This window comes from Oncorhynchus gorbuscha, linkage group LG15 (genome assembly GCF_021184085.1).
Source record: "Oncorhynchus gorbuscha isolate QuinsamMale2020 ecotype Even-year linkage group LG15, OgorEven_v1.0, whole genome shotgun sequence".
Lineage (NCBI taxonomy): Eukaryota > Metazoa > Chordata > Actinopteri > Salmoniformes > Salmonidae > Oncorhynchus > Oncorhynchus gorbuscha.
In genome coordinates this window covers 1,906,694-1,931,161 of record NC_060187.1, presented here as the reverse complement: position 1 = coordinate 1,931,161, position 24,468 = coordinate 1,906,694, and the positions used below count along the sequence as shown (strand labels likewise).

The 24,468-nt window shown below is 45.6% G+C and overlaps 1 protein-coding gene across 1 annotated transcript in view; it reads left to right on the top strand.

Annotated features, from left to right (window-relative positions):
• Window positions 1–1,726: 1,726 nt before the first annotated feature.
• Window positions 1,727–24,468, top strand: part of LOC123997395 (gamma-aminobutyric acid receptor subunit gamma-3) — a 299,209-nt gene continuing 276,467 nt past the window's right edge. The window contains exons 1-2 of the mRNA XM_046301574.1: window positions 1,727–1,914; window positions 5,965–6,110. Coding sequence (XP_046157530.1) covers window positions 1,862–1,914; window positions 5,965–6,110 — 199 coding nt within the window. The 5' untranslated portion in view covers window positions 1,727–1,861. The remainder of the gene's footprint in view (window positions 1,915–5,964; window positions 6,111–24,468) is intronic.

The following is a 24,468-nucleotide window of genomic DNA, read 5'->3' as shown; positions in this document are numbered from 1 at the left end:
ACCCTGCAACGTGTGTCTCTAGAAGAGAGAGATAGTGGGTGTTAACTGTAACTGTGAACTTATTGTCCAAATATGATGACTCAACAATGGAAAGAGACAGCTTGACATCTGTCTGTCATTGTCATTTAAATTGGGCTCCCGAGCAGCGCAGTGGTCTAAGGCACTGCATCTCAGTGCTTGATGCGTCACTACAGACACCCTGGTTCGAATTCAGGCTGTATCACAACAAGCCGCGAGTTGGAGTCCCATACGGCGGCCCATACGGCGGACCAGTGTCGTCGTGGTTTTGCAGGTGTAGGCGGTCATTGCAATTAAGAATTTGTCCTAAAATTACTTGCATCGTTAAACAAACAAAAAAATGAATGCGTGAGGACAGACCAGCAGCCGCTGTCCATTTTCACATAATTATTGCGTTCTGGCGGGAGGTGAGGGTGACAAGTGCCCTACATATTCCATCAATAATAGCAATGAAAAAGTCCCTTAAAAATAAGTTAGCCTGTAAGTTGTTGTTCCTATTCGACCCTTTTTCTTAGGGTGTAGCCGATATTGGAAACAGGAATTTAATTTACCAAAGATATTCATCTTTCAGTGCCAATTTCACCTTATAGCGGGATTTCTTATTGTTTGTTATTAGGCAGACGTGAATGTATACATGCATACAGAGAGGGCTATGGAGCATTAGAGACACAGAGAGATAGAGAGATAGAGAGAGAGAGGGAGAGGAAGAGAGAGAGAGAGAGAGAGAGAGAGAGAGAGAGAGATAGAGAGAGAGAGAGAGGAGAGAGAGAGAGAGAGAGAGGGAGAGAGAGAGAGGAGAGGGAGAGGGAGAGGGAGAGGGAGAGAGAGAGAGAGAGAGAGAGAGAGAGAGAGAGAGAGAGAGAGAGAGAGAGAGAGAGAGAGAGAGAGAGAGAGAGAGAGAGAGAGAGAGAGAGAGAGAGAGAGAGAGAGAGAGAGCGCGCGAGAGAGGGAAGGGGGGCTCATCGAATGAATTGGGTCATACCCGAGCCACCGAGAGAGAGTTCGCTTGCATTGGCCGTCAGTAGGCCTATGTGTGTGTGTGTGTGTGTGTGTGTGTTGAGGGCAGATATTGAAGATGGCAGCCGCAAGTGGAGCAACTTTAAGGAGGAATAGGAAGAGATAGTCTATTATCTGAAACAATTCATTAACGATGCTGTGAAATTCATTTTTAAAACACCGGGCACCTGTCTATGGCGGATTTCCTATTTCACATTGGATTATTAACTTTCTCTTCGATTTAAGCGCGAAGCACACGTTGGTATATCTAGAGGAATAAATGACTATACCGGGGACGGTGTTTTTCTTTCCACTCTGTTTAGAGGAATAAAGGACTATACCGGGGACGGTGTTTTTCTTTCCACTCTGTGTAGAGGAATAAATGACTATACCGGGGACGGTGTTTTTCTTTCCACTCTGTGTAGAGGAATAAATGACTATACCGGGGACGGTGTTTTTCTTTCCACTCTGTGTAGAGGAATAAATGACTATACCGGGGACGGTGTTTTTCTTTCCACTCTGTGTAGAGGAATAAATGACTATACCGGGGACGGTGTTTTTCTTTCCACTCTGTGTAGAGGAATAAATGACTATACCGGGGACGGTGTTTTTCTTTCCACTCTGTGTAGAGGAATAAATGACTATACCGGGGACGGTGTTTTTCTTTCCACTCTATGTAGAGGAATAAATGACTATACCGGGGACGGTGGTTTTCTCGCCACTCTGTTTAGAGGAATAAAGGACTATACCGGGGACGGTGTTTTTCTTTCCACTCTGTTTCCTCTCTGAGCGCACTGTTCTGTCTCTGTGACACTCACATTCAACTCGTAAGCATCTTAATTGAAACATGTCAGGCAAATTATTGGTCTACCTCTTACTTCTGACAGTCTTTCATGCCTGGTAAGTGGTGATATATGTTTGATGTAAAATGTGCTGTTGGGGTTCGGTGTTGACACCCCCTCAAATGTGCTGTTGGGGTTCAGTGTTGACACCCCCTCAAATGTGCTGTTGGGGTTCGGTGTTGACACCCCCTCAAATGTGCTGTTGGGGTTCAGTGTTGACACCCCCTCAAATGTACTGTTGGGGTTCAGTGTTGACACCCCCTCAAATGTGCTGTTGGGGTTCAGTGTTGACACCCCCTCAAATGTGCTGTTGGGGTTCAGTGTTGACACCCCCTCAAATGTGCTGTTGGGGTTCAGTGTTGACACCCCCTCAAATGTGCTGTTGGGGTTCAGTGTTGACACCCCTCAAATGTGCTGTTGGGGTTCAGTGTTGACACCCCCTCAAATGTGCTGTTGGGGTTCAGTGTTGACACCCCCTCAAATGTGCTGTTGGGGTTCAGTGTTGACACCCCTCAAATGTGCTGTTGGGGTTCAGTGTTGACACCCCTCAAATGTGCTGTTGGGGTTCAGTGTTGACACCCCCTCAAATGTGCTGTTGGGGTTCAGTGTTGACACCCCCTCAAATGTGCTGTTGGGGTTCAGTGTTGACACCCCCTCAAATGTGCTGTTGGGGTTCAGTGTTGACACCCCCTCAAATGTGCTGTTGGGGTTCAGTGTTGACACCCCCTCAAATGTGCTGTTGGGGTTCAGTGTTGACACCCCCTCAAATGTGCTGTTGGGGTTCAGTGTTGACACCCCCTCAAATGTGCTGTTGGGGTTCGGTGTTGATTCTCCCTCACGTGTTTTTCTCCATGCAATATACCACAATTAAGTTGATCGATAGCATCATTCATTTCTACAAGACTGGACTGATGTGACATGATATTTACTGAAACTGAATTAGAAATCGATTTTGAGCTTTTAAGAATGTAGCTGTATTGTACAGCCAGTGAATTCTATTGAGCCCAAGCTGTGCAGCCAGCCAGCTGTGCATCTGTGGATCTAGTACATTCATATTCCCAAGTATTACTGTACCAGCCTTAGCCTTTATATTGGTATTAATGTACCAGCCTTAGCCTTTACATTGGTATTAATGTACCAGCCTTACCCTTTATATTGATATTAATGTACCAGCCTTAGCCTTTATATTGGTATTAATGTACCAGCCTTAGCCTTTATATTGGTATTAATGTACCAGCCTTAGCCTTTATATTGGTATTAATGTACCAGCCTTAGCCTTTATATTGAGAATGGCATGCTCTGGATAAGAGCGTCTGCTAAATGACTTAAATGTAAATGTAAATGTAATGTCTTTACATTGTGCTGTAACATGTTAGAACAACAATAGGTTCCAGAAGACTATAAGATACATCTCAGTCGTGGTAATATTCTACAAATACGTACAAGATGTCTACCACCTGTTATTTCTGCAATGTGTCTGAAGCGAAACATACATTTAGCATGTCCTTAGCTTATTGTAGCTAAATGTATGCCCAACATATCGCAGTAGGAATTTCAGGAAATTTCCGTTAAACTAAAAAAAAAATGTAACCTTTATTCAACTAGGCAAGTCAGTTAAGAACAAATTCTTATTTACAATGACGGCCTACCAGGGAACAGTGGGTAAACTGCCTTGTTCAGGGGCAGAATGACAGATTTTTATCTTATTAGCTCGGGGATTCGATCCAGAATCCTTTAACCACTAGGCTACCTGCCACCCATTTAGGCTACCTGGCCCAACACTCTAACCCAGGCTAGGCTAACCCTAGGCCACCCATACACTCTAACCACTAGGCTAACCTGCCGCCCATACACTCTAACCACTAGGCTACCTGCCGCCCATACACTCTAACCACTAGGCTACCTGCCGCCCATACACTCTAACCACTAGGCTACCTGCCGCCCATACACTCTAACCACTAGGCTACCTGCCGCCCATACACTCTAACCACTAGGCTACCTGCCGCCCATACACTCTAACCACTAGGCTACCTGACGCCTCTACACTCTAACCACTAGGCTACCTGCCGCCTCTACACTCTAACCACTTGGCTACCTGCCTCCTCTACACTCTAACCACTAGGCTACCTGCCGCCCATACACTCTAACCACTAGGCTACCTGCCGCCCATACACTCTAACCACTAGGCCTCTACACTCTAACCACTAGGCTACCTGCCTAACCCTCTACCTGCCGCCCATACACTCTAACACTCTAACCACCTAACCAGGCTACCTGCCGCCCCTACACTCTAACCACTAGGCTACCTGCCTCCTCTACACTCTAACCACTAGGCTACCTGCCTCCTCTACACTCTAACCACTAGGCTACCTGCCGCCTCTACACTCTAACCACTAGGCTACCTGCCTCCTCTACACTCTAACCACTAGACTACCCTGCCACCCCTACACTCTAACCACTAGGCTACCTGCCGCCTCTACACTCTAACCACTAGGCTACCTGCCTAACCACTAGGCTACCTGCCTCCTCTACACTCTAACCACTAGGCTACCTGCCTAACCCTCTACACTCTAACCACTAGGCTACCTGCCTCCTCTAACCACAGGCTACCTGCCGCCTCTAACTAACCACTAGGCTGCCACCCGTACACTCTAACCACTGCTGCCTCTACACTCTAACCACTAGGCTACCTGCCGCCTCTACACTCTAACCACTACACTAATTGATGGGAAATGATGTAAATATATCACTAGCCACTTTAAACAATGCTACCTTATATGATGTTACTTACCCTACATTATTAATCTCATATGCATATGTATATACTGTACTCTACATCATCGACTGCATCCTTATGTAATACATGTATCACTAGCCACTTTAACTATGCCACTTTGTTTACTTTGTCTACACACTCATCTCATATGTATATACTGTACTTGATACCATCTACTGTATGCTGCTCTGTACCATCACTCATTCATATATCCTTATGTACATATTCCTTATCCCCTTACACTGTGTATAAGACAGTAGTTTTGGAATTGTTAGTTAGATTACTTGTTGGTTATCACTGCATTGTCGGAACTAGAAGCACAAGCATTTCGCTACACTCGCATTAACATCTGCTAACCATGTGTATGTGACAAATACAATTTGATTTGATTTGACCACTAGGCTACCTGCCGCCTCTACACTCTAACAACTAGGCTACCTGCCTCCTCTACACTCTAACCACTACCATTTGACAGCTACATTAATACCATTTGACAGCTACACTAATACCATTTGACAGCTACATTAATACCATTTGACAGCTACATTAATACCATTTGACAGCTACATTAATACCATTTGACAGCTACATTAATACCATTTGACAGCTACATTAATACCATTTGACAGCTACACTAATACCATTTGACAGCTACATTAATACCATTTGACAGCTACATTAATACCATTTGACAGCTACATTAATACCATTTGACAGCTACATTAATACCATTTGACAGCTACATTAATACCATTTGACAGCTACATTAATACCATTTGACAGCTACATTAATACCATTTGACAGCTACATTAATACCATTTGACAGCTACATTAATACCATTTGACAGCTACATTAATACCATTTGACAGCTACATTAATACCATTTGACAGCTACATTAATACCATTTGACAGCTACATTAATACCATTTGACAGCTACACTAATACCATTTGACAGCTACATTAATACCATTTGACAGCTACACTAATACCATTTGACAGCTACACTAATACCATTTGACAGCTACATTAATACCATTTGACAGCTACATTAATACCATTTGACAGCTACATTAATACCATTTGACAGCTACACTAATACCATTTGACAGCTACACTAATACCATTTGACAGCTACATTAATACCATTTGACAGCTACATTAATACCATTTGACAGCTACATTAATAAGCCATGCAAATGTACTGTGTTCAGGTTAGCTATACATCATGATTTCAGCACTTCCTAAATGCTGTGCACTACTGTCGAGATATGATTTATTATTTTTTTAATTGTTTTCCCCACAATCTAATTAGATCTTTATTTTTGTAGTTCTCCAAAAATGGAATATGAAGAAGAGTATGAGGATGTTACCATGAACCAAAAGTTGGCTCCGAAGACGATGGAGGCAGACACCACAGAGATTCTGAACAATTTACTCAAGGAATACGATAAGAAACTACGGCCAGATATTGGAGGTAAGTCGCTGGCTGATATGGATAAAGTGTGCCCGTTTAAACTAGTGGTGCACTGTGACCGCTGTCCAGGGTGCTGAAAACAATGCTGTGGTCAGTGCGCTGTCCACGACACTGACAAACTGACAGTAGTGCTGCGTGTACAGTGGTGCTGAAAGTATATGTTGGCACTGTCCGTGGTGCTGAATGCAATGCTGTGGTCAGTGCGCTGTCCACGACACTGACAAACTGGCAGTAGTGCTGCGTGTACAGTGGTGCTGAAAGTATATGATTGTGGTGCTGAAAGTGTGTGCGATCATTGGTGTGGAGCTGATGCGTGCCATACACTAGGGACATTAACCATTCACCCCCCTACCACACAGAAGGAGTATCACGTAATAATTTATGATAAAACATTCAAAAGAAGTGCGCTGTATAGGAAATAGGTGATCATTTGGGATGCAGGCATGGAACTGAGCGAGACTCATTACAGAGGAGGTGGAAAACTCAGCTCAAGTCCAAAAAGAGCTGCACGTTCTGGTTTTATGATTTGAGAGGCAGGCATGCAGGAAGTGAGATTTCTCTTTTGGATAGTAGTGTCTCGACTAATGATATAGATCAATGTGCAGGTGAAAATGTGAAACAAGGATAACAAATGGACACGTCATAAGCGATGGCAAGATGTGTAGAATTGCAAGAAAATTTGCTTTAATGGTCAACTTTGAGCAGGAAAAATGGTCCCAACTCCTCCTGTTTCTCTATTTTTCAACATAAATGGGGTTGTGCCTTTGGTGGTTCATCGACGTGTCATTCTGGTCATGCACATTCTGGTCATGCACTTAGCTAGTTTGTCAGCTAACTGTAGCCCAATGTAGCTGTAACCCACTGTAGCTGTAGCCCACTGTAGCTGTAGCCCGCTGTAGCTGTAGCCCGCTGTAGCTGTAGCCCGCTGTAGCTGTAGCCCAGCTGTAGCTGTAGCCTGCTGTAGATGTAGCCCACTGTAGCTGTAACCCTCTGTAGCTGTAGCCCCCTGAAGCTGTAGCCCACTGTAGCTGTAGCCCACTGTAGCTGTAACCCACTGTAGCTGTAGCCCACTGTAGCTGTAGCCCACTGTAGCTGTAGCCCACTGTAGCCCGCTGTAGCCCACTGTAGCTGTAGCCCACTGTAGCTGTAGCCCACTGTAGCCCACTGTAGCTGTAGCCCACTGTAGCCCACTGTAGCTGTAGCCCACTGTAGCTGTAGCCCACTGTAGCTGTAGCCCACTGTAGCTGTATCCCACTGTAGCTGTAGCCCGATGTAGCTGTAACCCACTGTAGCTGTAGCCCACTGTAGCTGTAGCCCGATGTAGCTGTAACCCACTGTAGCTGTAGCCCACTGTAGCTCGCTGTAGCCCACTGTAGCTCGCTGTAGCCCACTGTAGCTGTAGCCCACTGTAGCTGTAGCCCACTGTAGCTGTAGACCGCTGTAGCCCACTGTAGCCCACTGTAGCTGTAGCCCGATGTAGCTGTAGCCCACTGTAGCTGTAGCCTGCTGTAGCCCGCTGTAGCCCACTGTAGCTGTAGCCCACTGTAGCTGTAGCCCACTGTAGCTGTATCCCACTGTAGCCCACTGTAGCTGTATCCCACTGTCGCTGTAACCCACTGTAGCTGTAGCCCACTGTAGCCCACTGTAGCTGTAGCCCACTGTAGCTGTAGCCTGCTGTAGATGTAGCCCACTGTAGCTGTAGACCACTGTAGCTGTAGCCCACTGTAGCTGTAGCTGTAGCCCACTGTAGCTGTAGCCCACTGTAGCTGTAGCCCGCTGTAGCCCGCTGTAGCCCACTGTAGCTGTAGCCCACTGTAGCTGTAGCCCACTGTAGCTGTAGCCCACTGTAGCTGTAGCCCACTGTAGCTGTAGCCCACTATAGCTGTAGCCCACTGTAGCTGTAGCCCACTGTAGCTGTAGCCCGCTGTAGCCCGCTGTAGCCCACTGTAGCTGTAGCCCACTGTAGCTGTAGCCCACTGTAGCTGTAGCCCACTGTAGCCCACTGTAGCCCACTGTAGCTGTAGCCCACTGTAGCTGTAGCCCACTGTAGCTGTATCCCACTGTCGCTGTAACCCACTGTAGCTGAAGCCCACTGTAGCCCACTGTAGCCCACTGTAGCTGTAGCCCACTGTAGCTGTAGCCTGCTGTAGATGTAGCCCACTGTAGCTGTAGCCCACTGTAGCTGTAACCCACTGTAGCTGTAGCCCACTGTAGCTGTAGCCGTAACCCACTGTAGCTGTAGCCCACTGTAGCTGTAACCCACTGTAGCTGTAGCCCACTGTAGCTGTAGCCCACTGTAGCTGTCAACCATAGTAGCTGTCGCCCGCTGTAGCCCACTGTAGCTGTAGCACACTGTAGCTGTAGCCCACTGTAGCTGTAGCCCACTGTAGCTGTAGCCCACTGTAGCTGTAGCCCACTGTAGCTGTAGCCCACTGTAGCTGTAGCCCACTGTAGCTGTAACCCACTGTAGCTGTAGCCCACTGTAGCTGTAACCCACTGTAGCTGTAACCCACTGTAGCTGTAGCCCACTGTAGCTGTAGCCCACTGTAGCTGTAGCCCACTGTAGCTGTAGCCCACTGTAGCTTTAGCCCGCTGTAGCCCACTGTTGCTGTCGCCCACTGTAGCCCGCTGTAGCCCAGTGTAGCTGTAGCACACTGTAGCTGTAGCCCACTGTAGCTGTAGCTCACTGTAGCTGTAACCCACTGTAGCTGTAGCCCACTGTAGCTGTAGCCCGCTGTAGCCCACTGTAGCTGTCGCCCACTGTAGCTGTCGCCCGCTGTAGCCCACTGTAGCTGTAGCACACTGTTTTTTAAATTTGTTTTTTTACATTTAATTTATTTTGAAAGTAATCTTTCATTGACAAGTTATAAGTGAATTATTGATGCCCAGAGCTGTAAACACACAGAACATTTTAATTGATAGACCTAACAACTATACATGGGCAGATGTTGAAGTAAGTGTGGTCAGGTGTGGACACGGGAAGTTTCCAAGTGTCCCTAAACCTCTCCAAAGTAGCGTATGTCTGTAAATTAGATAATTCCAGTGCTATTATATATTTGCAATCCCTAAATGCTATTTGTTCAGTCTAAAAACACAATTTCTACCATTTCAACCTCACTCCAACATTGTGGTGGTGTCATGGGGAATCCAGGGGATATTCAATTGTCTTTTCAACCTCTCCGAAGTGTCTGAATGTGGTAATTGAATTGTTAAAGACACTGGATGTGTCTAAAAGTAATTGTGCACTATAAAAACTAAATTTCTACAACACCAACCTCTCTCAAACATTGTGGTCGTGTCGAGGGACATATATGGGGGCTATCCATGTGTTTTCATCATATGTTTGATGCATGAAGATATAGTCACTCAAATCAAATCACAAATCACATGCGCCGAATACAACAGGTGTAGTAGACTTTACAGTGAAATGCCGAATACAACAGGTGTAGTAGACTTTACAGTGAAATGCTGAATACAACAGGTGTAGTAGACCTCACAGTGAAATGCTGAATACAACAGGTGTAGTAGACCTTACAGTGAAATGCTGAATACAACAGGTGTAGTAGACCTCACAGTGAAATGCTGAATACAACAGGTGTAGTAGACTTTACAGTGAAATGCTGAATACAACAGATGTAGTAGACCTCACAGTGAAATGCTGAATACAACAGGTGTAGGTTTGAAAATACTAGTAAGAATAAGAAAGTAACAAGCAATTAAAGAGCAGCAGTAAAATAACAATAGCAAGACTATACACATGGGGGTACCGGAACAGAGTCAATGTGTGGGGCACCAGTTAGTTGAGGGCACCGGTTAGTTGAGGGCACCGGTTAGTTGAGGGCACCGGTTAGTTGAGGGCACCGGTTGGTTGAGGGCACCTGTTGGTTGAGGGCACCTGTTGGTTGAGGGCACCTGTTGGTTGAGGGCACCTGTTGGTTGAGGGCACCTGTTAGTTGAGGGCACCTGTTGGTTGAGGGCACCTGTTGGTTGAGGGCACACACACACACACACACACACACACACACACACACACACACACACACACACACACACACACACACACACACACACACACACACACACACACACACACACACACACACACACACACACACACACACACGCACTCACACACACACACACACACACACAAGCACACAAACAGCTGTTGGATTGTCCCTGGTTAGAGGAAACCACTCCACTGTAACCCCTGGCACAGAGTAAAATCCCCCTGGTACAGAGTAAAATCCCCCTGGTACAGAGGAAACATCCCCTTGGCACAGAGGAAACATCCCCCTGGCACAGAGGAAACATCCCCCTGGCACAGAGGAAACATCCCCCTGGTACAGAGTAAAATCCCCCTGGTACAGAGGAAACATCCCCCTGGTACAGAGGAAACATCCCCCTGGCACAGAGTAAAAATCCCCCTGGTAAATGTACAGAGTAAAATCCCCCGGGTACAGAGTAAAATCCCTCTGGTACATAGTAAACATTCCCCTAGTACATTTACATTTACATTTAAGTCATTTAGCAGACGCTCTTATCCAGAGCGACTTACAAATTGGTGCATTCACCTTATGACATCCAGTGGAACAGCCACTTTACAATAGTGCATCTAAATCTTTTAAGGGGGGGGGGTAGAAGGATTACTTTATCCTATCCTAGGTATTCCTTAAAGAGGTGGGGTTTCAGGTGTCTCCGGAAGGTGGTGATTGACTCCGCTGTCCTGGCGTCGTGAGGGAGTTTGTTCCACCATTGGGGGGCCAGAGCAGCGAACAGTTTTGACTGGGCTGAGCGGGAACTGTACTTCCTCAGTGGTAGGGAGGCGAGCAGGCCAGAGGTGGATGAACGCAGTGCCCTTGTTTGGGTGTAGGGCCTGATCAGAGCCTGGAGGTACTGAGGTGCAGTTCCCCTCACAGCTCCGTAGGCAAGCACCATGGTCTTGTAGCGGATGCGAGCTTCAACTGGAAGCCAGTGGAGAGAGCGGAGGAGCGGGATGACGTGAGAGAACTTGGGAAGGTTGAACACCAGACGGGCTGCGGCGTTCTGGATGAGTTGTAGGGGTTTAATGGCACAGGCAGGGAGCCCAGCCAACAGCGAGTTGCAGTAATCCAGACGGGAGATGACAAGTGCCTGGATAAGGACCTGCGCCGCTTCCTGTGTGAGGCAGGGTCGTACTCTGCGGATGTTGTAGAGCATGAACGTACAGGAACGGGCCACCGCCTTGATGTTAGTTGAGAACGACAGGGTGTTGTCCAGGATCACGCCAAGGTTCTTAGCACTCTGGGAGGAGGACACAATGGAGTTGTCAACCGTGATGGCGAGATCATGGAACGGGCAGTCCTTCCCCGGGAGGAAGAGCAGCTCCGTCTTGCCGAGGTTCAGCTTGAGGTGGTGATCCGTCATCCACACTGATATGTCTGCCAGACATGCAGAGATGCGATTCGCCACCTGGTCATCAGAAGGGGGAAAGGAGAAGATTAGTTGTGTGTCGTCTGCATAGCAATGATAGGAGAGACCATGTGAGGTTATGACAGAGCCAAGTGACTTGGTGTATAGCGAGAATAGGAGAGGTCCTAGAACAGAGCCCTGGGGGACAGCAGTGGTGAGAGCGCGTGATGAGGAGACAGATTCTCGCCACGCCACCTGGTAGGAGCGACCTGTCAGGTAGGACGCAATCCAAGCGTGGGCCGGGCCGGAAATGCCCAACTCGGAGAGGGTGGAGAGGAGGATCTGATGGTTCACAGTATTGAAGACAGCCGATAGGTCTAGAAGGATGAGAGCAGAGGAGAGAGAGATAGCTTTAGCAGTGCGGAGCGCCTCCGTGATACAGAGAAGAGCAGTCTCAGTTGAATGACTAGTCTTGAAACCTGACTGATTTGGATCAAGAAGGTCATTCTGAGAGAGATAGCGGGAGAGCTGGCCAAGGACGGCACGTTCAAGAGTTTTGGAGAGAAAAGAAAGAAGGGATACTGGTCTGTAGTTGTTGACATCTGAGGGACCGAGTGTAGGTTTTTTCAGAAGGGGTGCAACTCTCGCTCTCTTGAAGACGGAAGGGACGTAGCCAGCGGTCAGGGATGAGTTGATGAGCGAGGTGAGGTAAGGGAGAAGGTCTCCGGAAATGGTCTGGAAAAGAGAGGAGGGGATGGGGTCAAGCGGGCAGTACTTGATGCTGGGTTATTGATGCTGGGTTACTAATGCTGGGTTATTGATGCTGAGTTATTGATGCTGAGTTATTGATTCTGGTTTATTGATGCTGGGCTACTGATGCTGGTTTATTGATGCTGGGCTACTGATGCTGGTTTATTGATGCTGGGTTACTGATGCTGGGTTACTGATGCTGGGTTACTGATGCTCAGTTTTAGATACTGGGTTACTGATGCTGGGTTACTGATGCTGGGTTTTTGATGCTGGGTTATTGATGCTGGGCTACTGATGCTGGTTTATTGATGCTGAGTTATTGATGCTGGGTTATTGATCTATGACCCAACGTGTCAGATCAGAAGACTGGAGGTATGGTTTAGTAGGGGCGGGGCTTTCAGATAGTTATTTTTAGCCACCCATGAGAATAAATGCCCTCCCTGTTCATCTGTTCTGTTGTATAGATATCACGTGTTAAGGTCGAATGCTGACATTTTTGTGGCTTCTATGAGGCTTACAGAAGTGGCTGAACCCTATGTCACAGCCGCTGACAAAGCACATGTCTGCAATCCTTACTTTGTCACTCAGGAGAAGAGAGGGTTTCATCACTGTAAAACATTCAGAGATCGATTTTATAGGTGAAAGGTGACTTCCTGTCAAGTCCAGGAAGCCAAGCTAGCGCTCTGTGAAACGTTCACAGTGATGAGGGCAGACGTTTTGATCAAGAGAGACCTTTAGAAAATGTTCCCCAAAAAATATAAACATACTAATATGTATTTTACGGAAGAAGGTGAAGGAAGGTGAAATATTATAGTTAGTCAGTTTTTATAATATGATTATACTATATTTAGAAAAACATATCTCATTTCATAAAGTTTTTATGGACATACATCATATAACATGGATTATATTGTATCATATTTGTACTGGAGCTGTTGTCCTCAAAAGTAACTCAGCAATGTATAACTATTTTTACCAGAAAGGTGAGATTTGAACCTTTCTTCATCCCTTTACACCTGTGTGTATAAGGTAGTAGTTGTGGAATTGTTAGGTTAGATCACTCGTTGGTTATTACTGCATTGTCGGAACTAAAAGCACAAGCATTTCACTACACTCGCATTAACATCTGCTAACCATGTGTATGTGACCAATAACGATTTGATTTGGTATATGTGTAGCCGATGTGAAATTGCTAGCTAGTTAGCGGTGGTGCGCGCTAGTGGCGTTTCAATCGGTGACGCCACTCGCTCTGAGACCTTGAAGTAGTGGTTCCCCTTGCTCTGCAATGGCAGCATCTTTAGTGGAGCGATGGGTAACGATGCTTCGAGGGTGACTGTTGACGTGTGCAGAGCGTCCCTGGTTCGCGCCCCCAGGTCGGGGCGCGGGGACGGACGTCAAAGTCTATACTGTTACATATGCAGCATTACTAGTTATTCTTTATGGCCCTTTGATGATAAATGATTTATTTTGGGGATTACATAGAGTTACATTTAACTCGTTTTATTACGGAAGAAGAATGTGTCAAATGCAACCACAACAAAAATCTGCAGTTGTTGTTCTTCTTCTGTTGGTTTTATGGTCGACCACAACCCCAAAAGGTGTATTGCCGCCACCTACTGGACAGTTTGAAAAACCAAAAAAAAAAAAAAAAATCCATATGTGATAGGGAAACCAAGTTAATCCACCCAATAAAAATGGTACAATGACAAAACCAAAACAAAACTTATTTATTCTTTCAAATCTCCATATCTCTCTTCTCAGGCTCTAGGACCTGAGAGGGTGGTACGGCTCTAGGACCCGAGAGGGTGGTACGGCTCTAGGACCTGAGAGGGTGGTACGGCTCTAGGACCCGAGAGGGTGGTGCGGATCTAGGACCCGAGAGGGTGGTACGGCTCTAGGACCCGAGAGGGTGGTACGGCTCTAGGACCCGAGAGGGTGGTGCGGATCTAGGACCCGAGAGGGTGGATCTAGGACCCGGCTCTCTAGGACCCGAGAGGGTGGTGCGGGACCCGAGACGGATCTAGGGTGGTACGGATCTAGGACCCGAGAGGGTGGTAGGACCCGAGACGGATCTATACGGATCCCGAGAGGGTGGTATGGATCTAGGACCCGAGAGGGTGGTACGGATCTAGGACCCGAGAGGGTGGTATGGATCTAGGACCCGAGAGGGTGGTACGGATCTAGGACCCGAGAGGGTGGTACGGATCTAGGACCCGAGAGGGTGGATCTAGGACCCGAGAGGGTGGGGCTCTAGGTGAGAGGGTGGATCTAGGACCCGAGAGGGTGGTACGGATCTAGGACCCGAGAGGGTGGTACGGATCTAGGACCCGAGAGGGTGGTACGGATCTAGGACCTGAGAGGGTGGTACGGATCTAGGACCTGAGAGGGTGGTACGGATCTAGGACCCGAGAGGGTGGTATGGATCTAGGACCTGAGAGGGTGGAACGGCTCTAGGACCTGAGAGGGTGGAACGGCTCTAGGACCCGAGAGGGTGGTACGGCTCTAGGACCCGAGAGGGTGGTACGGCTCTAGGACCCGAGAGGGTGGTATGGATCTAGGACCCGAGAGGGTGGTACGGCTCTAGGACCCGAGAGGGTGGTACGGCTGAGGGTGGTATGGATCTAGGACCCGAGAGGGTGGAACGGTTCTAGGACCCGAGCGGGTGGTACGGCTGAGGGTGGTACGGATCTAGGACCTGAGAGGGTGGTACGGCTCTAGGACCAGAGAGGGTGGTACGGATCTAGGACCTGAGAGGGTGGTACGGCTTGTGACAATATTCCATGTAATCTTTCATTCCCAGGAACCGCTCCGCCACATCCACTAGGGTATCTATCTTCCTGGACCTTCTCTCCACCTTGGCAGTGGCATTAATTACCACAGCATAAAGGCCACAAAGTCCACCTTCTTTAACTTTAAAATGTAGGGTTCCAGCTGGTGAAAGGCAACCCCTGCAGCCTGCAGTGAAGGCCTATCCACCACCATGGACTCTTCAGGAGCACCATTCAAACCCTTTAAAAATGCTCTGGACAGCCCTGACTCTGGCCACCTCATTCCAAACACGTGGCTTCATATGGTTCCCACCGCAATTGCAACATGTCACATGTCACTTTTAAAACACATAATATGATCTTTTTCCACAACTCGGACATCTCTGCTTCTCCCTTCTGTAAACAATTGATACACGACCAGAAGCTTTACAATGCATTGGTCTTGGGATAAATACTGTGAATCTGTCGTTTTAATATATCCTAACTGCACTGGAGCAGGAACAGACTTCATCATATCTAAAAACAATCGACTTTTCTTCATTCTCCACACGATTCATCCGACGTGCATAATTCACTCCATGACTGTGTTTGATCGACTGCCCACGAGACGCCAGATATAACCCCCTTGTGGGTTGCCCTGTTCTGAAGAGACACACGACACTTCAAACTTATCACATTGAGTTAAGACCCAACACACGTTCCTTCTGATAATAAATCAAAACAAGCCCACCTCTCGTGATCCTCACAGCCCTCCCTTTACCCTGCACTCTCTCCACCAGTTTGAAGAACTCAAATATTTTCTTCCAGATTGGTACTCTGCTCAGCTGCTCCTCGTTAACAAGCTAGGACCCCAACCAGATAGGAAGGGTCATTCTAATTACTGTACAGTACTCTTCTCCTTTTCCATTATTTTGGACAATACTTTAATTCTCCTTGGTTCTACCGTCATTTGGGTTCCGAATCCAATTCATCGTCTGCTTCCGCTATCATTAAAAAATAAACGACCAAATTTGTATTAGCAGTATGTAAACTTAACGTGATGAACAGGGCAATACATTTACTCTCATGGGTAGCTAATAAGATCTAGCTGAAAGTTATGCCCCGAATAAGCCACTTCTCCTGAACATAACCTAAGGATTGCATTCAGGTCAACCCAGCACAAGAGTAAAAAATACTAAACGGCTGGTTAAATGAACCCATGTTTGGTTTATTCATATAACCCAACTGGCTGGTTAAATGATGTCTGGTTTATTCATATAACCCAACTGGCTGGGTCAAAATAACACCAGATTTGTTTTGTCCAATATTTACCCAGCACTGGGTTGCTTTTAACCCAGCATGTTTTAGAGTGTCAGTTTAGCTCCTTGTGTTCCAAATGGCACCCTATTCCTTACATGGTGCACTACTTTTGACCAGAGTGGCACCCTATATGATATATAGTGCACTACTTTGACCAGAGTGGCACCCTATTCGATATATAGTGCACTACTTTGACCAGAGTGGCACCCTATATGATATATAGTGCACTACTTTGACCAGAGTGGCCCCCTATATGATATATAGTGCACTACTTTGACCAGAGTGGCCCCCTATATGATATATAGTGCACTACTTTGACCAGAGTGGCCCCCTATATGATATACTACTTTAGTGGCCCCACTACTTTGACCAGAGTGGCCCCCTATATGATATATAGTGCACTACTTTGACCAGAGTGGCCCCCTATATGATATATAGTGCACTACTTTGACCAGAGTGGCCCCCTATATGATATATAGTGCACTACTTTGACCAGAATGGCACCCTATTTGATATATAGTGCACTACTTTGACCAGAGTGGCACCCTATATGATATATAGTGCACTACTTTGACCAGAGCCCTATGTAAGGAATATGGTTCCATTTAGGACTCATAATTTCTGTTTGCATCAGTTGGCTCCAGGACAGATAAGATCCCAGGTTCCCTCCCTGCTTTACCAACAATGCTGTCAGTGCTTTTTGTTGACTTGCGGCCCACTGCCACAGAGAGAATTCACTTCAAACTGCATCTGTTATTCTAATCTCTCTCTCTCTCTCTGTGTCTCTCTCTCTCTCTTCTCTCTCTCTCTCTCTCTCTCTCTCTCTCTCTCTCTCTCTCTCTCTCTCTCTCTCTCTCTCTCTCTCTCTCTCTCTCTCTCTCTCTCTCTCTCTCTCTCTCTGTCTCTTCTCTCTCTCTGTCTCTTCTCTCTCTCTGTCTCTCTCTCTCTCTCTGTCTCTCTTCTCTCTCTGTCTCTCTCTCTCTCTCTCTCTCTCTCTCTCTCTCTCTCTCTCTCTCTCTCTCTCTCTCTCTCTCTCTCTCTCTCTCTCTCTCTCTCTCTCTCTCTCTCTCTCTCTCTCTCTCTCTCTCTCTCTCTCTCTCTCTCTGTCTCTCTCTCTCTCTCTGTCTCTCTCTCTCTCTCTCTGTCTCTCTGTCTCTCTCTCTCTCTCTCTCTCTCTGTCTCTCTCTCTCTCTCTCTCTCTCTCTCTCTCTCTCTCTCTCTCTCTCTCTCTCTCTCTCTCTCTCTCTCTCTCTCTCTCTCTCTCTCTCTCTCTTCGTCTCTCTCTCTGTCTCCTTTCTCTCTCTCTCCCTCTGTCTCCTTTCTCTCCTTTCTCTCTCTCCTATCTCTCTCCTATCTCTCTCCATCTCTCATATCTCTCTGTCTCCTCTCTCTCCTATCTCTCTCTGTCTCTCTCTCTCTCTCGTTTCTCTCTCGTTTCTCTCTCTGTGTCTCCTTTCTCTCTCTCTGTCTCCTTTCTCTCTCTGTCTCCTTTCTCTCTATCTCTCTCTCTCTCTGTCTCCATTCTCTCTCTGTCTCCTCTCTCTATCCTATCTCTCTCCTATCTCTCTCCGTCTCTCTCTCTCTCTGTCTCCTCTCTTTCCTATCTCTCTCTGTCTCTGTCTCTCTCTCTCTCTCTCTCTCTCTCTCTCTCTCTCTCTCTCTCTCTCTCTCTCTCGTTTATCTCTTTCTGTCTCTTTCTCTCTCTGTCTCCTTTCTCTCTCTGTCTCTCTCTCTCTCTCACTCTGATGCCAGATGCAGCAGTGTGCCATTACTGCCATATCTTCATTTGAACTTTGTTCTTAGAGCCACTAATGAGCTGGACTTGTTAAAAGCTTTTTCAGCCCATCATGGATTCTACCTAAACAACAATGAACAGAGGAATTAAAACATTCAAATAGCATCTACTCTGCATTAGGGTAAAACATAAGGATGCTTATTTAAAAAAGTAACTAATATCAACAATAATAAGATATTTTATCCAAAGTGACGTACAGTCTTGCATGCATATGTAGTGTGCTACTTTTGACCAGGACCCATAAGGCTCTGGTCTAAAGTAGTGCACTACATAGGGAATAGGGTGCCATAGGGCTCTGGTCTAAAGTAGTGCACTAAATAGGGAATAGGGTGCCATAGGGCTCTGGTCTAAAGTAGTGCACTAAATAGGGAATAGGGTGCCATAGGGCTCTGATCTAAGTAGTGCACTAGATAGGGAATAGTAGGGTGCCATAGGGCTCTGGTCTAAAGTAGTGCACTAGATAGGGAAGAGGGTGCCGTAGGGCTCTGGTCTAAAGTAGTGCACTACATAGGGAATAGGGTGTCGTAGGGCTCTGGTCTAAAGTAGTGCACTACATAGGCAATAGGGTGCAGTACTGGTTGAGTCAACGTTGTTTCCAGGTGACTTAAATGACACGACGTTGAACCAACGTGGAACAGACGTGGAGTTGTTGTCTGTGCCCAGTGGATTATTAATGCAGGTCTGTTAAGTAACCAGATGCTTTAATTCCCCATATTATGGATGTGAGTTAGACTGCTGTTGGGTGCAACGACTGACTAGTCAGTCTCAGTAGTACTCAGTAGAACATAGAGGTACTGATGGAGATTTGAAGAAAACATAAAGACAAAACAACTACCCATTTGGCCTGCAGCTTTGTAATCGTGAGTGATTTAGATTTGGCCTGCAGCTTTGTAATCGTGAGTGATTTAGATTGGCCTGCAGCTTTGTAATCGTGAGTGATTTAGATTTGGCCTGCAGCTTTGTAATCGTGAGTGATTTAGATTGGCCTGCAGCTTTGTAATCGTGAGTGATTTAGATTGGCCTGCAGCTTTGTAATCGTGAGTGATTTAGATTGGCCTGCAGCTTTGTAATCGTGAGTGATTTAGATTGGCCTGCAGCTTTGTAATCGTGAGTGATTTAGATTGGCCTGCAGCTTTGTAATCGTGAGTGATTTAGATTGGCTTGCAGCTTTGTAATCGTGAGTGATTTAGATTGGCCTGCAGCTTTGTAATCGTGAGTGATTTAGATTGGCCTGCAGCTTTGTAATCGTGAGTGATTTAGATTGGCCTGCAGCTTTGTAATCGTGAGTGATTTAGATTGGCCTGCAGCTTTGTAATCGTGAGTGATTTAGATTGGCCTGCAGCTTTGTAATCGTGAGTGATTTAGATTGGCCTGCAGCTTTGTAATCGAGAGTGATTTAGATTGGCCTGCAGCTTTGTAATCGTGAGTGATTTAGATTGGCCTGCAGCTTTGTAATCGTGAGTGATTTAGATTGGCCTGCAGCTTTGTAATGACTTAGGATTGATTGTGGTCTCTTCCAATCATCACACGAGGATGTGTAATCAAGATGTGGACGATCTCAGTCGGTGAATGTAGAAATACATTTATTTTTACTCATTTCAAATCATTGCTAAGATTGGGATTGTATTTTATTAAAGTTAAAGTTTAATAATTTGAATGTAGCCGTAAAACATTGTATTTTATCCTGGTTCAATTAAAGGTATACTGGTGCTGTGGTGATAGATACTGTCTACGTCCCTAATGGCTCCCTGTTCCCTATGTAGTGCACTACTTTAGACCAGAGCCCTATGGCTCCTTTTTCCCTATGTAGTGTGTAGCCTAGTGGTTAGAGCGTTGGACTAGTAACCGGAAGGTTGTGAGTTCAAACCCCTGAGCTGACAAGGTACAAATCTGTCATTCTGCCCCTGAACAGGCAGTTAACCCACTGTTCCCAGGCCGTCATTGAAAATAAGAATATGTTCTTAACTGACTTGCCTGGTAAAATAAAGGTTAAATTAAATTTAGACCAGAGCTCTATGGCTCCCTTTTCCCTATGTAGTGCACTTCTTTTGACCAGGGATAGGGTGTCATTCAGGGATAGGGTGTCATTTAGGGATAGGGTGTCATTTAGGGATAGGGTGTCATTTAGGGATAGGGTGTCATTTAGGGATAGGGTGTCATTTAGGGATAGGGTGTCATTTAGGGATAGGGTGTCATTTAGGGATAGGGTGTCATTTAGGACTCTCTTTGGGCTCAGGTGCTTGTTGACAGGTCGATGATCTTTCTGTCACAGTAAGAGAAGAAGGTCTGTTAGGTGAATGACACCCAGCACTTTTCGGATGCCCTTTGTGTACATTTATTCTCTGACACGACCAGTCAGTGTTGTTGCTGTTGTCGCCCGAGTGTCAGCTTCCTTTTGGGCTGAAGGCTGACGGAGCAACCCTCCCTCCAAACTGGGCCAGATGCTTCTTCCTCCATGCTGCCCCCTCCCCTCCCCTCTCTCTTTCTTTCTCTCTCACTCTCTGCATCAAGCCTCAGCCCTCAGCCACCCAGAGCAGAGCAACACCATGGAATCATTACCGAGCTAATGGGAAGCATTGGGGAATAACTGGGCTGCTTCGGGAATAACTGGGCTGCTTCGGGAATAACTGGGCTGCTTTGGGAATAACTGGGCTGCTTGGGAATAACTGGGCTGCTTCAGGAAAAACTGGGCTGCTTCAGGAATAACTGGGCTTTATTATTACAGCCCCCCTCCCTTTATTATTACAGCCCCCCTCCCTTTATTATTACTGTCACCCTTATTATTCTATTGATCATATAGAGCTGGCTGAATTTTTCTGTGCATCGGTAGGTCAGTGCAGCTACGTCTGGTAAGACGAGGGGCGGGATTGTATGTCCATTTGTCAATAACAGCTAGTGCAATATTGTATAATCATTTTGTGTAATATTATTAAGGAAGTCTGGAGGTATTGCTCGCCTGAGGTAGAGTACCTCATGACAAGCTGTAGACCACACCATCTACCAAGAGAGTTCTCATCTATCTTATTTGGAGCCATCTATTTACCACCACAGACGAATGCTGGCACTAAGACCACATTCAACCAGCTCTATAAGGCCATAAGCAAACAAGAAATGCTCATGCAGAAGCAGCGCTCCTAGTGGCCGGGGAATATAATGCAGGCAAATCAATATCCGTTTTACCTCATTTTAACCTGCCGTTTTCAAGGAGCGGGACACTAATCCGGAAGCTTATAAGAAATCCCGCTATGCCCTCAGTAGTTAGTACATTCACCTTAAGATAGCTAGGTGAGAAATCCCGCTATGCCCTCAGTAGTTAGTAAATTCACCTTAAGATAGCTAGTTGAGAAATCCCGCTATGCCCTCTGTAGTTAGTACATTCACCTTAAGATAGCTAGGTGAGAAATCCCGCTATGCCCTCTGTAGTTAGTACATTCACCTTAAGATAGCTAGGTGAGAAATCCCGCTATACCCTGAGTAGTTAGTACATTCACCTTAAGATAGCTCGGCTATACCCTGAGTAGTTAGTACATTCACCTTAAGATAGCTCGGTGAGAAATCCCGCTATGCCCTCAGTAGTTCGTACATTCACCTTAAGATAGCTGGGTGAGAAAGCCCGCTATACCCTGAGTAGTTAGTACATTCACCTTAAGATAGCTCGGTGAGAAATCCCGCTATGCCCTCAGTAGTTCGTACATTCACCTTAAGATAGCTGGGTGAGAAAGCCCGCTATTCCGACGAACAATCGAAAAAGGCAAAGCATCAATAACGGTATAAGATTGAATCCTACTGCTGTATTCTGGCTCTGACGCAAGTCGCCTGTGGCAGGGCTTGCAAACTATTACGGACTACAAAGGGAATCCCAGCTGCGAGCTGCCCAGTGACTCGAGCTGTCCAGTGACGCGAGCTGCCCAGTGACGCGATCTGCCCAATGACGCGAGCTGCCCAGTGACACGAGCTGCCCAGTGACGCAAGCCTACCAGATGAGCAAAATGCCTTTTATGCTCGCTTCAAGGCAAGCAACACTGAAGCATGCATGAGACCACCAGCGAATCCAGATGACTGTGTGATGACGCTCCCCGTAACCAATGTGAGCAAGACCTTTAAACAGGTCAACATTCACAAGGCCGCAGGGCCAGACAAATTACCAGGACGTGTACTCAGAGCAATTGACAAGTGCCTTTACTTCATTCTCAACCTCTCCCTGACCATATCTGTAGTACCTACATGTTTCAAGCAGACCACCATAGTCCCTGTGCCCAAGGGAAGGTAGCCTGCCTAAATGACTACCAACCCTGTAACACTCACGTCGGTAGCCATGAAGAAATGTGAAACGCTGGTCATGGCCCACATCAAAACCATCATCCCGGAAACTCTAGACCCACTCCAATTTGCATACCGCCCCAACAGATCCACAGATGGGTTACTAGGGTTACTATACATTACTTTAACACATTTTATAAGAGATTCTCCAAAATTGTTTATATTCCAGACATTTATATATAAATTCCAGTCATACTTTATCAAAAGCCTTTTTCAATGTCTGCTTTGAATAGCCGGCCTGGTTTTCCAGCTTTTTCCATACTGTTCTATTGTTTCCAGTAGTAGTCTTATATTATCTCCCAATTTATTGTCCATGTAAAAAAAAAACTCTGATTAGGACACATTTGTTTTGATAGTGTTGCATCACAACACTGAAGTGTTTTTTTTTTTAAATGGACTGGATCTTTATTATATATATATTATATTATATTTATATATACACTACTTGGGTCCTGTTTCAGTAATAATGATATCAGACCTCCTTGTTGAGTTTCTGATAATCTACCATTTATATAGGAGTGGTTTAAACATGCGAATCACGGTCCTCTGAGTATATCAGAAAATGTTTGTTATACTTCCACTGGTATGCCATCCAGTCTTGGAGTTTTCCCAGCCTTAAAGGCTTTAATTGCATCAAGAAATTCCTCCTCTGACTTCACATGAGTCTTTCTGTACAGATTGAGGAGACTGAAACTAAAACATATGCCGAAAACCTCTCCTTATACCCGGACGGTTGAGCTAACGTGTGTGACTAGAATGACGTTGTAAAAGTAACAGAGAACTTTCCAGGACATAGACATGTCTTACATGGACAGAAAGCTTCCATTATTATTAATCTAACTGCATGGTCCAATTTACAGTAGCTATTACAGTGGAAAAAATCCCATGCTATTGTTTGAGGAGAGTGTACAACAGCAAAACACTTACCACGGCAACTGGTTTGATACATTCACCTCTGAAGGTAAATCATGTACTTACATTCAGTAATCTTGCTCTGATTTGTCATCTCGAGGGTCCCAGAGATAAAATGTAGCATATTTTGTTTGATAAAATCAATTTTAATATTCAAATGTATTAACTGGGTCCTACAGTTTGAACCCCTGCTGTCTCTGGCTCCACACCCACCCCGCCCAGACATCTAGATGTGTGAAAGTTAGTGTATAAGCTAATGATCCATCATCTACGACATTCCTGGTGTAAACTTACATTTTGTATTACCATATCAATTATGTATGTTCTCTATGTTCTCTAAATATTGTCCAGTATTGCAATTCTTCACCTGATCAATCTGAAACTTTCCACACACACACATTATTACAATACTGTCATCTAGTGTCCAAAATCGAAATTGCACCTTAACTGCAATATTGTATTATGGCCTTTCTCATGCATTTCAAAGATGATGAAAACAATTATAATGTTTGTGTTGTCTTTTACCAGATTTAATGTGTTATACTCCCCTACATTCATTTTGAATTTTCACAAACTTAAAAGTGTTTTCTTTCAAATGGTATCAATACGCATGTCCTTGCTTCAGGTCCTACAGGCAGTTAGATTTGAATATGTCATTTTAGGGCGAACATGGAAAAAAAAGGCTCCGATCCTTAAGAGCTTTTAAGGCAAGGGAATCTTTTAAACTATTTTGATGCTCACCTCATGTCTTGATATATGAATGAAAATGTAGTCCAATTGGTTTTGAATTCAGTATTGTTCCATCTCTCCCATTGTTCCCATTTTCAAGAAGAAAAAAATATCTGCCTGAGAGAATCACCAGACTATAACATTTGAATGTTGTAAATGATCCTGGCTGGCCAGGACACTAATAGGCACACTGAAGAAGATTATTTTAGTTTTTAATTTAAGATTCTCACCAAGACAGGCAGACAGTGCAGACAGACAAACAGTACAGTAAGCTATACATTGCACAAGAAGAATATAGGGTATTTTAAGAGATTTAAGAGAATGAATGCTGATGTATGCTGCTAATGAACAATAACTTGACCTTTGAACTATCGTATCTGAATACATGAATAAA